The sequence below is a fragment of the Microtus oregoni genome, unplaced genomic scaffold (genome assembly GCF_018167655.1).
Source record: "Microtus oregoni isolate MIOR12 unplaced genomic scaffold, Mior012 000012F_ref0000307, whole genome shotgun sequence".
NCBI lineage: Eukaryota > Metazoa > Chordata > Mammalia > Rodentia > Cricetidae > Microtus > Microtus oregoni.
The window spans coordinates 33,249,862-33,266,057 of NW_024543071.1; the positions used below are offsets into that span (position 1 = coordinate 33,249,862).

Genomic DNA, 16,196 nt, shown 5'->3' on the forward strand with positions numbered 1-16,196 from the left:
AGGAATTAACTCACAGCAGGACACAACTTCCACAACTTCTTGGCTGCCTAAAGCAGGGCAGGGCGTCCTGGGTGTCCAGTTGTGATAAATAAGTCTTGTTTTCTGCAGCTTAAAAGGATTCCCATGCCCACGGTCTAGCTATCACACTCTTGCAAGTCTTTAGTGTACTCTGAGGGCAGAAAACAAGACTTATTTATAGGGTTCTTTATTCCTTAGTCCCAGGAATACAAACGCGCAAATTTCAAAGCAAATGCCAGATTACCACTTGGATACCTAAGAAGGCGATTGAGGGAAATCAGCCAACTGCCGGGTGTTTGATCAACTGTATAAAAGTGATCGGGTTGTTCTCAGCTCTGAGGGCCAGAGAGAGGAGGTCACAGATGAAGAAGAGCTCGGCTGGAACTTTAAGAGGAGCCTGAGGCCCTGGAGGTACAACTGGTTGTCTCTTTACACTAGGAAACTACAGAGAGGCCTGCCTTTATTTTTTTTTTTCCATGTAAGTGAGCTAAATGGGGTAACCCACCAGGCTGGTTAATAACCTTCTAGGTCAGAGAGGAAGCAAATCTTTAAATTTAACAGATCAGTACACACTCAGCATAGGCTTTGTGCTTGGCCTATCTGATCGTGTCTTCTCTTTAGTCTCCTTTTCTTTAAAAACATTCTGACGTTGTTCAGTCTTCCTGAGGTATAACTGACACAGGTTACACATATTTAGTGGACCTAGGGTGATCTTTTCCTCTGCACATCCCCTGCAAAGGAATCACCACTATCTTATCTTTTCAAAAGTTTAACAAATTTAACAATGACAACATCAAGGGCCAATATTGATCTCTACGCAAAATGTGTGATGCGGCTTTTCTCACTCAATCCCTACAAAGTCTGCAGGAGGTGGTCACATTTAGTCTCCTCATTTCATAGACAAAGAACCTGAGCATCCAGGAGGTTAAGTTCCTAGCTCAAAATATGTCTGCTCTTTCAGATTCACACCAAGGATGACCAATGAGAGTGGTTCACAGGCACAGCCTGGTATAACCTCTCTGCTGCCTCATTTACACTTTCCTGAGTAAAGAAGACGCAGCCGACCGCTTTCTAAAGGTGCGCCAGGAGAGAGAAGATCCAGAGGCAAGCACAGAACTTTCCATCTGTCAGTCAGCAGCTGTGGCTGGAGGTGGAGTTGTTCAGGAAGAGGAGGAAAGAGGGAGACAGGCTGCTTGCTGTTACCATGGAGACAGGATGCCAAGCATCCGAACAGAGAGGAGACCCTCTAGAGCAGTGGTTCCCAACTTTCCTAATGTTGTGACCCTTTAATACAGTTCTTCATGCTGTGGTGATTTTTACCCCAACCAGAAAGTTATTTTATTACTACTTCATGATTGTAATTCTCCCACTATTAAGAATCGTAATGGAAATACTGGATAAGCAAGCAGGATATCTGATATGGGACTCCCAAGGGGGGTTGAGAATCATACTTTGAGAACCACTGTTCTAAAGGGCGACATAGCTGCTCTGGAGGGAAGACACCCACGGCTTCCTCCCTTCTGTCAACAAGGGGAAGAGGAGCCAGTGAGATCCAAGGACCGAACCTGTTGTCACAAGCTGCACACACGTGTTTTACCTTCCCTCTGGAGTAGACCCTTATCAATTACAGGTGATTTCATTTGCTCTTGCTCTTTTCTCTAAGCCTAGGTACCCATGATGCTAGGGACCCTTTCTAATTCCTGTTGTACACAGATCGTCTCCCAGGGCCAATGAGATGGCACAGTGGGGAAAGGAACCTGCCTCCAAGCCTGGTGATTTACAAGCAATGCCTGAGACCCACAGTCAAAGGAGAGAACCAAGTCCTTGAAGTTAACTTTGGGCCTCCACATGCACCATGACATGTGTGGACACCGTTCCATCATATCACATGCACATGATGTGTATACTCATCTACAAAATAAATAAATGTAATTAAAAAAAAACTCTCCCAAGAGTCCTATCAATAAAAAACAAATTCCTCCTCCATGTTCCTCAAAGAAAATGGTACTGGACTCTGATGACAATACTCATCTTTCTAATATGGATACGGATTTTCTTAAGAATTATTATATACATACTAATATCAACATCTCAAGATATGAGTTGGGGCCCATAGGACAGGGGGACAAAGTTAAAGACAGAAGCTTTGCGTCCTTTTATAATGATGCCAGCACGATGCTATTTAGCGGTTTTTATCACAGTTCCAACCTGATTCCTCTATGTGCCGTTAATGAAAACCCCATGAGGGATACAGGAGAAACAGCACGGCTTTCTTCTCATCACTCTGCACTCACACTACCCCACATTTCCACCTCTGCTCCCTGGCAGATTCTCCTCAATCTTCTGGGGTCCGAGGGTGTTAGCCTAGTTAAAAATCAGATCAGGGTTGGGGCTACAGCTCAGTTAGAGTAGATTACCAGCATGTATGAGGCCCTGATTTCAATCCCCAACACTTTGAACAAAAAAAAAATCAGATCACACAAAGACCACTTTTGAAGACATGCTTGGAAGCCATCACAACAGCCTTCTGAACCTGAACACACAGGCAAGTAAGAATGACCAGATACTGCGATGCTCTAGCGGGAGAATCCAATCAATGCCTCCCCTATGACCACCCAGGTCCAGGAGTGACTTTGTGATAGACAGACATACCACCTGTTATCAGTGTCACCGTGCATGCTACATATCTATAGAGCAGAATGTTTCTATTCTAAGAGAAACATAAGCATACATAGCTGCCCTAACATTATTTGGCACTACATTGGGAAGTAATAGAGCACCCTCTGCACACCTGTTGCTACTCCCTCGCATGGGCACTGGAGACCCCTGGTTGGGTGAGATTGCCTCCCACGGCCACACCAGTCTTCGGTGTGAGCTGATCTCATGTCGACCACTCACGTGGTAACTTCCATTTCTGGGGTAATACATTTGATCTGTCCTGAGTGCAAGGAAATGCACAGAGGAAACAACTGACAGCGCCAGACAGAGAAAAGGGACTGACGGAAGAATCCCAATAATGGTGATGATCTCAACGGGGTTGGGTCTGAGCTCACCCTCCCCAAATGCAATGGCACCCAAGTTAAGAAGTCAGCGAAGAGTTCCTCTAAAACACACAGGGACAAAGAGTGGAATTGGTGACTTCTGAAAAGCATCATCCCTTGCGAAGAGATACTCGACAGCTATTAAGACTGCAAAAAGTCACTGACTTCATGCACACACTACCCCGAGGATTCTGTTAGTGAATGACCCAATCAGTTCCCACAAGGAGCTGAACCCACTGATTATATTGTCTAAGATTCCCCCCATTGCCCCTATTAATTCAGTAGACCTGAGCTTTCCTCAGAGCTCCTGCTGATGGACTGCTCTTCATTTAAAATTTTCATTCCAAAAGGACAGAACAATGAACCTGGACCAGTGCGACAAAGCCGCATGTAGGGAACTGAGATATTTTTCAACAAACAATTCAATTAAGAGAGGTCTCAGACCCTGGAATCCATGCCATGAGAGAGGAAGGAAAAGATGGGAATGATTAATTCCCCAGCTTTTATTTAATGAATACACAAGTTTTCCATCCACACAAAGCTTTTTCCTACGTTCTACACAAATTATGTATAAAAATAAAACCAAGATTGACGTTAGCTGGTCCAAGTTCTGGTTAACTTCAGACACTGGACACGCACACATGCACACATAGAGATGCCATCGTACACACAGCCAACTGCATCACTAGTCTTAAGACTATGATTCATAGAGGGAAAGAATCAACAGACGACCTCAATGGAAGTGCAAAAGAAGAATCACATTTTCATTTAGCTCAAGTTGCCGTGCACAATCCCTTTTCTTTGAACTGCTGTTCTTTCCCAAATGTAAGAAGTGGACTTTGCTGTAGGTAGGGGCCCAGTATATTCGCCCTGCTCATTAGGTGTCCCATCAGCCCATTATGAGAGCTGACTTTCCCCTGCAGCAGAGGTGCCTTTAGGGTCACCCACATATATACATAGAGATATTCAACTCAACACTGTTCAATATCAAGGAGATGGAATTAAAGGTGAAACTTCATACCTATTAAAATCTTAAAACAAACAGTAATGGCCCTCACAACATATCTGACAACACCAAGCACTGATGAGATTACATTTCGCCAGTAGGACCACCAAGCAGTTTAGGAAGGCACAGAGAACCCTGAGAACACATGGTTTTATAAGGCCCTTATAAACCATTCATTAACCAAATAACACAGCAATCATACTTCCGGATGTTCACTCAAGTGAAACAAGACTGTCACACGAGAGCCTGAATGCAGATGTGTAACAGCAGCTCTGCTCAGATCGTCAGGGGCTGGAGAGATGGCTCAGCAGTTAGAACATTCATTGCTCTCACAGAGGACACAGGTTTGTTCCCAGCACTCAGACTGCACAGCTCACCAACACTTAGAACTCCAGCCCCAGAAAATCTGGAACACTCTTCTGGCCCCCATGAGTTCCTACATCATTGGGGTACATATAGATTCATGTAGGGGAGTGGATACCCACCCACCCACACACCTTAAAAAAACAAAAACAAAAACAACCCAATGTCCCTCAACAAAACCAAACCCAATGTAGGTAAGCACCACAACTTGGATGGCTTTCAAACACACTACATGGCCTGAAAGAACCCAGGTACAAACTGGCAGTCTTTAGGGATGGAGAACAGCTCAGGGCCACATGAGGGTGGGAAGGTGATGACACGGGCTACTGTCCCCTGGGTACCAAAGAGGACTGGCACAGCTGTACAAAGGAGAACAGGTTAGGTGAGGGGGCGGTTGTGCAGTCTGCTTCTTAACACAATGAAATAGATGTTTGTTTAGACCGCAGAACTGCAAACTAAAAGGGGTACAGGTCTATAGAGAACAACTAGTAAGATGCAAGCTAAAATTAGGATTAAAACGCACTTTCTTGATCCTTCTTCATAAAAACATTGGCAAATAAAATAATATAGTGGATTTAGCTTTTTTTTTTTAAACTCGGGCCTTATAAGACATATAGAGTCTGCTGTAGGTTAAAGAAAGAGGTGCGTACCACTCCCAAGGATGACAACTAAATATACAACTTTCTCCAGGTTAAAAAAATAAAAACTAACAAGGTAAAGAAAGTAGAGAATAGATATCAATGGATCAAATTAGGTCATCAACAGTCACATATATGCCCTAGGTGGTTTACAGGCAGAGATGAAAGAGGATCACAGAGAACACAGTAAAGTCAAGAGAATGGTGAGATAAAATTTTAAGTGGACAAGAGAGGAGCTTCTATCCACAACAGAAACCTGGAGCAGAACAGACACTCGGGGAGAAAACTAAAACCAGAGACAAAACAGTAGGGCAGCAGAAACTGTACCCGGTTTGTGTTCATGTGTCTAGCACTTAGACCACACAGCAGTCCTGTGAGGCGGATGGCACATATTTTCCTGGAGACCAATAGGCTACCCTGGTCTAAATGACTTGCCAACATCCACATCACAAGCAATGGAGAATGCAGGGGGCTCCCGCACGCACTGATGGGCAGAGTCAACAGTTTCAGTTCCACCAAGTTGCCTCCGGGACAAGGTAAAGTGGTTGCCTTTAAAGACATGGATGCCTAGAAAGACATCCACAGACAGTACCACACAAAGAAAATTGCTATTACCCAGTGGTCAAGACCACAGGAAAGCAAAGGGAATGATCACTGCACTTGATCCCCAAGACGCATTCATCAAAGTAAAATACATACCTAGACTTTTACTAGGATACTCATAGTATAAGACTTTTATTTTCAATTTTTGTGACCATTAATGCATAAGGGATTAAGGCATAAAATTCTCTCACAGCAAAACGACCAACTCTGCCCAGCCAGATGGGCTTTACAATGGACAGGATGTGCCAATCTGTCCAGGAGTTGTTACCCCAAAAATTCACAATAAAAAAAAAAACTCAACCAAGTATCAAACCCCAATCAAGCTACCTTTTAGAGAATGGAACTTCAGGTGTAGATGGTTCCAGGTTAAGACCAGGGGTACAATAATCAAAATTCAAGTCCAGTACTAACCCAGGCTCAAAGAAACTCAACAGAACTAAAAACTGTTTCCTAAGAGCAATCTGAAAACTGTTTGCCTAGACGTCCCCAGGTCAGTCCACAGGGACTTAGTTACACCACATACACAAATGCGCATCCCAGACTGTTGTTTAAAGCAACTCTCTCTCCACCCAAAAATCACATCACAAATAGGAAACGCTAAATGAACTTTCAAAAAACCTGCCATATGCCTACGGATCCCTTCAATTTCCCTTCAATGAGGACACAAGTACCAAACGCCAATCCTTATTTGCTTTAGAGCAGGACAATTCTGAAGTGCCTTCAGGTGGGACTAAAAAGCTCAGAAACAATATCACACACACACACAAAATCAAAAAGACTCCATGAATTTAATTATTTTATTAAACCCGCCCCAAAGTTAAAGAAACTAGGCTGATACTCTTGTGGGTGCTCCCCACCCCCAGCTCAATCAAACACAGAGTCTTTGAAAATGTCTTTAAGATATTTTGCAACGGAACTCTAGGCCTGTCATTTCAGACATGCAACCACAAAGGCAGGTGCCAAAGACATAGGCACAGGAGGGAAAACCCCACTACCTGAATCTGCAACTGACCTTTTCTGGAAGCTGAGATTCAACCTCTTTCTTCAATCTCCTCAGTAAAAAGGGTCTCAACACCTTGTGCAGACGCCTGATGATCAAAATAGTTTCTTCTTCATTCAGGTCCACCTACAAAACAACCTTAGATGAATTCGTGAAGGATGTTTCACACAGAGAAACTCTGTTGCACTCATGAGGTGTTTCGATGCATACTGAAATTTCACATGCTTTAGAGCCAGATGAATGCCAGCCATCAACACCTCCAAATTTTTTGCCCACCTGCCTACCCTATTGGAATAAAATGACTGTCAAATAAGTATCTTTGCCTTAGAGTCTAGTTTTGTGGGAATGGGCCCTGGAGCCAAGTTTCACATTAGTAATATGAACAACCCCAAACACAGAATAAGGGCAACAATAAAGACTGACTTGAGTTTGCGTGTTCCTACTTCAGTTGAATTCCCTGACATTTGTGTCCAGTGCAGAAATATACAAAAGGATGGGTGTTTGAATGTGAAAATGGGAAAGAGTGAACATCCTTTACACTGGAAGAGCTCTTGGCTTCTTCCTGCACCATAGATATAGCCCCTTTCCCTTCCTCTGCTCAAATCTTTGTTCCTTTGTTAGCCTCTAGGGGGCAGAATTAATTGACACTGCTTTCTCCAAATGGGCAAGTCAGTTAATAAACTGCCAATGAACCTATAAGGTACCTCAAGATTAAAGGGCTATGAGTGCAAAGATAAGTTTCTCTAAAGCATATTAGTGACTTTTCATTCCTATCATCAAGGAACTGGCAATCAAAAAGATATGTGTCCCTTTCAGGGATTTTTTTTCTTGCAATAGCCCAAGCTTGCCTTACATGAGCTATTATTAAAGAAATAATAATAATACATTTGAGAACAGATACTCCAGGATTTAAGAATTTATGTACAGACAAAAATGAAGGCTTACACTAACACCTGAAAAAATGTGAGGAAAATTAATGTATTACACTCTAGCTCTGTGGAAGTACGTCAAAGGGGAGCCCCGAGTTTATAACAAGGATTTCTGGGTTCCTGTTGAATTGGCTGAGTTGGGCTGTATAAACTGATCAAGTCAACACCTTCACTCTCACCCTCCCTGTGACATGCTGTAGTTGAACACTCTGTCAGGGAAAAGTTGACAAAATGCAAAGAGGCTGGGGATGTCCCATATGAATCAAGATTCAGAGGAGAAAACCTAATCCCAGATGAGACCAGATCCCACCCACTGACTAAAAAGCATTGTAAACCACCCTGTGGGGTTTCTCTGGCTATAACGTTCCAAGTTTTATGCCCTCTGCTTTCATTTTACCATCACACAGTGGAAAATACACACAGAGACACATACACATACGTATACACAGAGAGAGACTTTCTTGCACACCACACACACACACACACACACACACACACACACACACACACACAATTTGGCCAGTACCCTTTCGCCAGTCATGGCAAATGGAGCATTAAACCACTGCTCGAATGTGCTGCAACTCTTGAAGATTGTAGGGAGGAGGAAGTTGAGGAGGGCCCAGAGTTCTGGTAGCTTATTCTGTAGTGGTGTCCCCGTCAAAAGAATCCTTCTGGGGGCGACATAGTGTGTGTTCAAGACCTGAGTCAGTTTGCAGTGGTGATTCTTCATTCGGTGGCCTTCATCCACGATCATGTATTTCCACCGAATCTGCAACACAAGCGGGAGAACCAATGTGTGCCTGGTCAACAGAAATACAGTGGCTCCCGAATGGCTGGGTGATGTGTGTGGAAAAACAAAGATCCAGCTTGGCACATGACACAGAATGATACTCTTTAAGAGACAGGAAGCCCAACCAATGGAGCACTGCCCATGCCCTGCAGACTTTTAAAAAGACAATATTCCCCCTAGGACCAGTGATTCCAATTCACCTTTTAGAAACAAGTAAACAGGCCCAGAGAGCAATGGGTACTCCTAAGACTAGGTTTGGCCTCTTTCTGCCCAATGGTCTTCTTGTTACTGTGTCATGACACAAGATCCTCCAGACTTTTGTGGTCATGGTTCCTCTGCTCACAGCAGGAACAGAATCCTTACAGCTGCTTGAAGCAGACATTAATGGCCGGCTTCTGGAAGATGCAGGGCCACTATCTCCTAGGCCTTCCTGTCCTCTTTCCTAATAGACCAGCTGTCTACTACCCCTAGGGCATGGCTCAGTGTTGCATTGCTAACACTAGAAAGTTGGAATATTACACACAAAAATCTAAACATTCAGTTTCTTTAAAAAAAAGGTCAAATTAACAGCGCCCTCCTTGGTTCAAACATGATGCATGTTCCTCATCTGCCAGGCTGAAGAATCCTGTTCTACTCAAAATGATCACAGGCTCATCGGCAGAAAAGCAATGCAAAAATACCATCCTCCACCTGGGCTAAACTGCAGAATTAAAACACAGCAAACTCCTCAACACGACTAATACTAAAGAAGGCAAAAGTGAGGATGGAGCAATACTCTTCCCAAAGGCTTCCTTCCGGTCCTTTCCTCTCTCATACCCTACCTTTCACAGTCTCTTCAAGTTTACTGCTCGAGGGAGAACTAAGAGGGTCGTACCACTAAGCCTAGCTTTCGCCTACACCAGTGGTTCTCAACCTTGCTAATGCTGAGACCCTTTAATATAGTTTTTTATTTTGACTCCCAACCATAAAATTATTTTTGTTGCTAACTCATAACAGTAATTTCACTACTGCTATAAATTGAAATATAAATATCTGATATTTCAGATGGTCCTAGACAACCCCTGGAAAAGGGTCATTCCACCCCTCCCACAAAGGGGTTGTGAAGTACAGACTGAGAACCTCTGGCCTATACAAAGGCAGCCTGGTTTAAAAAAAAAAAAAGTCTGCTGCTCAGATGTCTCTGCTCTGGGGCAAGAGTCAGAGGGAGCGGACAAGCAAGTAGGGCATAATTCTCACCTCCTCATTAGAAGGACCAGTGAAGCTAGGGAAAAGAGAGAAAACCATCAGCCAGGCTGGGATATCCAGATAAAGGAAATCACCAGCACTCCCTGCCCCGTTTCTCTATCACGGCCAAGTGTGTAAGAATGACCAAAGGTTTACAGCCAACATCAGTGGAAAGAGGTCCACAGACAAAAATGCATCTAAGTGTTAAAATAGCATATCTATTCTAAATCGACTTTCTTCCGCAGTTGAGCTCGAGAAGCAACAAGGAACCAGAGACCTTTGATTCTGCCGCTGAATATGTACTAATTAGGTCTACTGCTTGGAAAAATTATTCCCTCTCTGGAACACCATTTCTTCAGTAACAAATAAAAGCACTGCTTCTTGTTACCAGGCATCTCCAATGACTTTGAAATACATATGCACAAGACACAAGATGATTTTTTTTTTTTTAGGGAATCTCAAAGGCACCAACACATTCCCACAGTAATATTGGAGACACGTCATTTTTGACACTGCCAAATTCATCTCGGAGCACGAGGAACTGGAAGGCAGCCTTGCTGTCAGTGTCATCTCAATTATTAAACCTCCCCTGGGCAGGAAGTTCCTTTATGTTATTGCCTATGATACCATGAAGGGAACTCAAAGTTCCCAGAGCAGGGGTTTAATGCAGAGATGGAAGAAACCCCAGAAATAGGGATTCTGCTCAATTCTGACCATAACTTAGTTTCAGATTGGAGGTTTCCAAACACCACGCGGTCAAAGAAATTACCACAGAGAAGGAAAATTGAAATTACCACAGAGGGGGAAAATTAAGTTTTCATGATTTGTACCAGGAAGGAAGCTCTCATCCTTCTGCGTGATCATATTAGGAGACAACATGGCATAAATGGGGAGGGACCCTTCCCATTGTGGCTAAAGGACAACTTTAGACATACACATGACGAGCCAGGTAGGTCGCTGACACAACCCTTTCTCAGCGCCAAAGAAAAAGCCCCAGGTACAGCCCTGAGTAATTTAAACAATAATTGCCCATTATTTTACCAGGGAAACACCGAAAACAGAACAAGTACACAAGCTACAGCGAGGATAAATGCTGAGATGGAGGACACCATCTGGAGGGGGCCCTGCTTGCCTTCGGAGAGAGAGGCACAGAGGAATGAGCTGGGCTGACAATAACCCAGGGCAACAAAAACAATTATTTCTTTCCGAGCACATTGAGGGCTGCTGGAGAGAAAAATCGCAGAAGGAACCCAGGTGAATTTTCTTAATAGATGTGGAATTGGGGCTGGAAAGATGGCTGGTTTTCCAGGGGAACCTGGTTCTATTCCCAGCACTCATATAGAGAGAGGCTTACACCGGCTCTAAGTCCAGTCCCAGGGGATCTGATGCCCCCTTTTGGCTTCCATGAGTGCTGTTTGCATTTATGTTCTCGGCAAAACACTCATACACATGAAATAAAAATAAGGGAAAAGAAAGGAAGTGAACTCATGACAAACGTGCAGAGCAGGGCCCAAGATAAATCAATCAATTAATTGATTAATCAATTAATTTCTCTCTCTCTCTCTCTCTCTCTCTCTCTCTCTCACACACACACACACACACACACACACACGATATCATACAAAGTATTAAATCCCATGACCAAGATTTCAGGGGGGGAAAAAAAAGAAGAGAAAGAAACCAGTCATCTAATGATCAAAATTATACTATTGAGTATGATTTGAGGGATACTTTACACTCCGGTAAGATGATCCACAATTAGAGATAAAAGAATTTCTTTTTTTCTTTTCTTTTCTTTTTTCTTTTAAAATCGTACCTTTGCAAGAATGTGCTTGTCTTTTATAATGTACTCATAAGTAGTCAGGAGGACATTGAATTTGCCACTCCGCAGCTGGGGAACAAGGGAGCGTCGCATGGCAGGGGTACCCTGAATGGAGAGAAAAATACATCGATTACCCGCTGGAAGGACATAGGTACTATTTCTCCCTGCTCAGAGCTTAATGGAGCCTAGACAGGTGATGTGCACATAAGGGTATTACCATATACGGGTCTATTATCCGGGAAAAAAGCGGTAGCTAAAGCACACGTATCTTGACCCTTTCCGGGTCCTTGCAGCAAGGTTTCCCACTTAAGCCCGAGCAAGGAAAAGCGAGGAGGAAATTGCAGCAAGCTAGCAGTGGCTGGGAACCCGCTGCTTGCCTGAAAAGCTCCCTTTCTGCGGGAGCGTGCAGCAGGCAGCCCCAGCGCCCCGGTAATTGCCTGACTTTGCAGGAACATTCGGCGCAGTAGCAGCCCACAGTGAGCCAGTCAGCAGCACACAGAAAGTGTGATATTTGTCATTTGTATTACTCTCATCAGAAACCTCGCAATATGATAATTAACAATTTTCTTCTGCATTTCACTATCTGAAAGTAATTATGGTTTATTACAGTAATCTTCTTGGGATGATTAACTCTCACTGTTTAGTACATGATGTACATGACAAAACTTTACAACCAAATACAGTTCACAGATGCACATATGGAAGGAAGAAATTGGGGCCCATTTTTTTTTTGCTTTTCCGCATTTATATATAAATACAAAGCTCCAAACCTTGTAAGAAATTTTCACCACAGAAGGAGCCCATTTGTCAAATTCATATGTCCAGTTAGACAGAGTCCTACAAAAACAACAACAAAAATACCACAGTAAACACGCACATACACATTTATATAAATTCGGTAAATAGAAAACTGTTACTCATTTTTACTCTTTGCCTTCTAGAGAATATAAAATACCCAAGATACATACATATTAATGTTACAGGTATGGAGATAAGAGGTAAGATAGAAGAAATAAGCTGCCACAAAGCGTGACGATTGTACACCTCAAGAAAAAAAATCTTGTAAGAAACGATTCAAAAGTGTAGAATTATGTGGTACAGAACACCGGAGCCTTCCTAGGGTTCCAAAACCAACAATGCACAAATGATTTAGGATTAGCCATGTAAGCACTGAGAAAACTCGAATCAGGGAAGAGAAATTACAAAACCCCACGAACACAGTCAATTGGTCTATCAAAAGGAAGCAGGGGAAGAAATGATGAATGATTTTCTTTTTAAATCCAAAAGTGTAACCAAAACATCCATGTCAGATGATGCAACTATAGATCGGGTGCAAAGGGCATGTAAATACTATGGGGGCAGATAACTCTGAGCCTTGTGCAGAAAACAGAACGGAGGGAAATACGAAACAGAAAGCCTTGTTCTTCCTGGAGGTCGGAGTTCGTCCTAGGACTGCGACCCGTGACAAGGTGGCAGTGACTAGAGCATCAAGCTGGCATGCATACACAGATGCTGACACGCACACACAGATGCTGACATACACGCAGATGCTGACCTACACACAGATGCTGACACGCACACGCAGATGCTGACACGCACACACAGATGCTGACACGCACACACAGATTCTGACCTGCACACGCAGATGCTGACACACACAGATGCTGACACGCACACACAGATTCTGACCTGCACACACAGATACTGAAGCACACACAGATGCTGACACGCACACACAGATTCTGACCTGCACACGCAGATGCTGACACACACAGATGCTGACACGCACACACAGATTCTGACCTGCACACGCAGATACTGAAGCACACACAGATGCTGACACGCACACACAGATTCTGACCTGCACACGCAGATGCTGACACACACAGATGCTGACACGCACACACAGATTCTGACATGCACACACAGATGCTGACATGCATACACAGGAGCACCACACTCCCAGGGAGGGTGGCAGTTACAGTTATTCCTCTACTCCGAGTGTTGGCTAAAGACCAGGGGGAGCCACTGGCGGGTGAGGAACTGGGGCTGTGTTAGAAACAGCAAAGGCTGCTCCCTTCTTCCAGGGCAGCAAGCCATTGAAACACAAAGCGTACATACAGAGTTTACTTGAACGCACTGTTCACAGCAAGGATTTGGATGTCTACATGGCTTTAAGAGATACAATAAGGAAGGTGTACAAATCTATTATCTTTTGGAGGTGTTCAATTGTGTGAGTGTGAGTGTGTGTGTAAGTGTGAATACAAAAAGGAAAACCGGTCTAGAAAAGTTTATAAATTCCCTCACCTTTCCCTTCAGTAAGCTCTACTTACTTGGACTCACTCTGCAGGAGCAGTGGTTCTCAACCTGTGGGTCATGACCCCTCTGAGTAACACATTTAGAGATCCAGATACTTACACTACAATTCCTAACAGTAGCAAAATTATAGTTATGAAGTAACCATAAAATGAAATAATTTATGGTTGGGGGTCACCACAACATAAGGAACTGTGATAAGGGTTCTCGGCACAAGGAAGGCTGAGACTGCTCTACAGGGTGTGAAATGGGAATGGCCAGAAAGAATCACTACAAACTTTACTAGCCAGTCAAAAGGCTGCGGCGGGGCATGGGGTTCGGCAGGGGTGGAAAAGTGAAACCAACATTCAGATTATGTGTTTCCGGTATTCCGACTCCATGTGACTATTCTGTCTGAAATGGGAAACAAGGGCAAGCCACTGCTAGAACAATCTCAACGTACAGAGTGATGGTGGGCGGAATAAATGACAGTACTCACGAGAGGGGAACAATGATGAGATAGGGGCCATTGAGTCTTTTGTGCTCCATCAGGTACGTGATGAGTGCAATGGTCTGGATGGTCTTGCCTAGCCCCATTTCATCAGCTAAGATTCCATTCAAATTGTTATTATACAGGGAAACCATCCATTCCAGGCCCTGGAGCTGAAATGAAGAGTAATCGTTTCAATTATCCGAGATCTGCACAGGTAATTAATACTAGCACAGCTCAAGTGAGGCTGTGACTTCTTAACTTCTTGGTGCTGTGCGCTGAGTTTCCCACAGTAGCAAAGTGGGGGAGGCACCAACGCGAAAGGAATTTCAAAGATGAGCCCGTAATCGCCCCTGCTGCTTGGCAGGTGCTCGGTGTTAATCAGATTGAGAAACGATGGGCTAGAGTGTGCGGGTGGGATTTGGAGCAGCTTTGTTGCTCATCCATACTTAACATTTCACAGTGGATGACATTCTAGAATTATTATAAATGAAGAAAACCCAAACCGAAATCTATTCCAACCACTCCAAGAACAAAAAGCCAATTCGAGGATTAAAGAAAAGCCGGAAGGCTGAGCTGGCACCGTAGACCACTGATCATCAGAAACTGCTTTCTGGATCATGAACGGCCTGCCCCAGGGTGCCATCCCTGCAGCGAGGAAGCCTGTGACCAGGGAGCCAAGGCCACTAGGCTGCACTCCAAAAGGACATTTCTCTTCCTGGCAAAGAAAGGCCCCAGGCAGCACACAGATCGCTCTGCGCTGGGGGCTCTTTTGGAAAGCAGCTCCCTGGAAGCCAGCTGCCTGGAAGACGTACAACGTATTTTCAAAGCACAGAAGCAGTGCACCCAAGTCCCAGCTTTGGAGTCTCATTTAAGCACAAAAGGAGAGTGAGGTGAGAACACAGACTTACTGTGCTACCATGATGCAATGCTGGGTTTAACGTGACAGCATCAATTGTATGCAACACATATACACATACATGTTGCGGTCACATTAACTTGATAATTAAGTTATGCGGAGAAAATATTGTGATCTTGTACTTAAAATATTCACTAACCACTTCCTCATACAGGATCACACAAGGAACTATAGCAGATGGACACCAAGGTAGAATCACACTCCCATCAGAAGCTCATGTCAGGGAGGAAGTGCTGAACACTCTCACTGGGTACCAAGTAGCCCAGTGTGATGAATAGGTATAAAGATGTACTGGTGACAGTCTCCCTTAGAAAGCACAGTTGCCATCTTGAAGACTTTTCTAAACCAAACAGGGGCTTTGGACAAGACCTAAGTCATCTTCAAAGTTTGTGCAGAACAGCAACACAGTGAGATAAGGAGAGAAACAGAAAAGGCCTGAGAGATAATGGGTGAGCGGGGAGAGGAAGGGGACAAGAGGGTCAAGTGGGGGAAGAGACGCAAGGACAACAAAGCATGAGGCCAGGCGATGGCCAAGGTCCAAGCCCGGCACTTGGGAGCTGAAAGTAGGAGAATCGGGAGATCACAAGGTGATCCTTGACCTTGCAGTAAGTTCTGCCCAACCTGGGCTATATGAGAACCTGTCTTAAAAATAAAATGGAAAAGCAATGTGTGCACAATAATGCCATAATGTAGCCTACGATTCTGTAGGCTAAATCCAAAAACCAAGTTTAAAAAGAGATAGGAAAGGGGGACCCAGTGGAAACCACAGGGTTGGGACAGATGGACTGTTTGCTATTTCACCACCAGCTTTGAGGATGTCGACTACGTGCCAGAAACATTGGGGGAAGGTGGAGAGAAAGGGAAGAGATGAAGAGAAAAGAGGGAAGGATGGAGGGAGGGTATGGGAAAAGAGAAGAGGGGGAGAAGAGAGAGGGAAAGAAGGAAGGGTGGGAGAAGAAGGGAGCGAGATCTAGATAAAATAAAAGCAAAGCCAGAGACTTGGAAGGAGCTTAGAATCTCACAAAACATGTGGAAAGAGATGCGTGGACACGTGTGCT

At 44.0% G+C, this 16,196-nt stretch overlaps 1 protein-coding gene across 4 annotated transcripts in view; it reads right to left on the reverse strand.

The window, feature by feature from the left end:
• Positions 1-16,196, reverse strand: part of Smarca2 (SWI/SNF related, matrix associated, actin dependent regulator of chromatin, subfamily a, member 2) — a 168,216-nt gene that overhangs the window by 84,333 nt on the left and 67,687 nt on the right. For all 4 annotated transcript variants that reach the window (XM_041660994.1, XM_041660995.1, XM_041660993.1 and 1 more), the window contains exons 15-19: positions 14,229-14,392; positions 12,205-12,271; positions 11,429-11,539; positions 8,125-8,367; positions 6,682-6,795 (exon numbers count right to left, since the gene is read on the reverse strand). In XM_041660994.1, the coding sequence (XP_041516928.1) occupies positions 6,682-6,795; positions 8,125-8,367; positions 11,429-11,539; positions 12,205-12,271; positions 14,229-14,392 (699 nt within the window). The remainder of the gene's footprint in view (positions 1-6,681; positions 6,796-8,124; positions 8,368-11,428; positions 11,540-12,204; positions 12,272-14,228; positions 14,393-16,196) is intronic.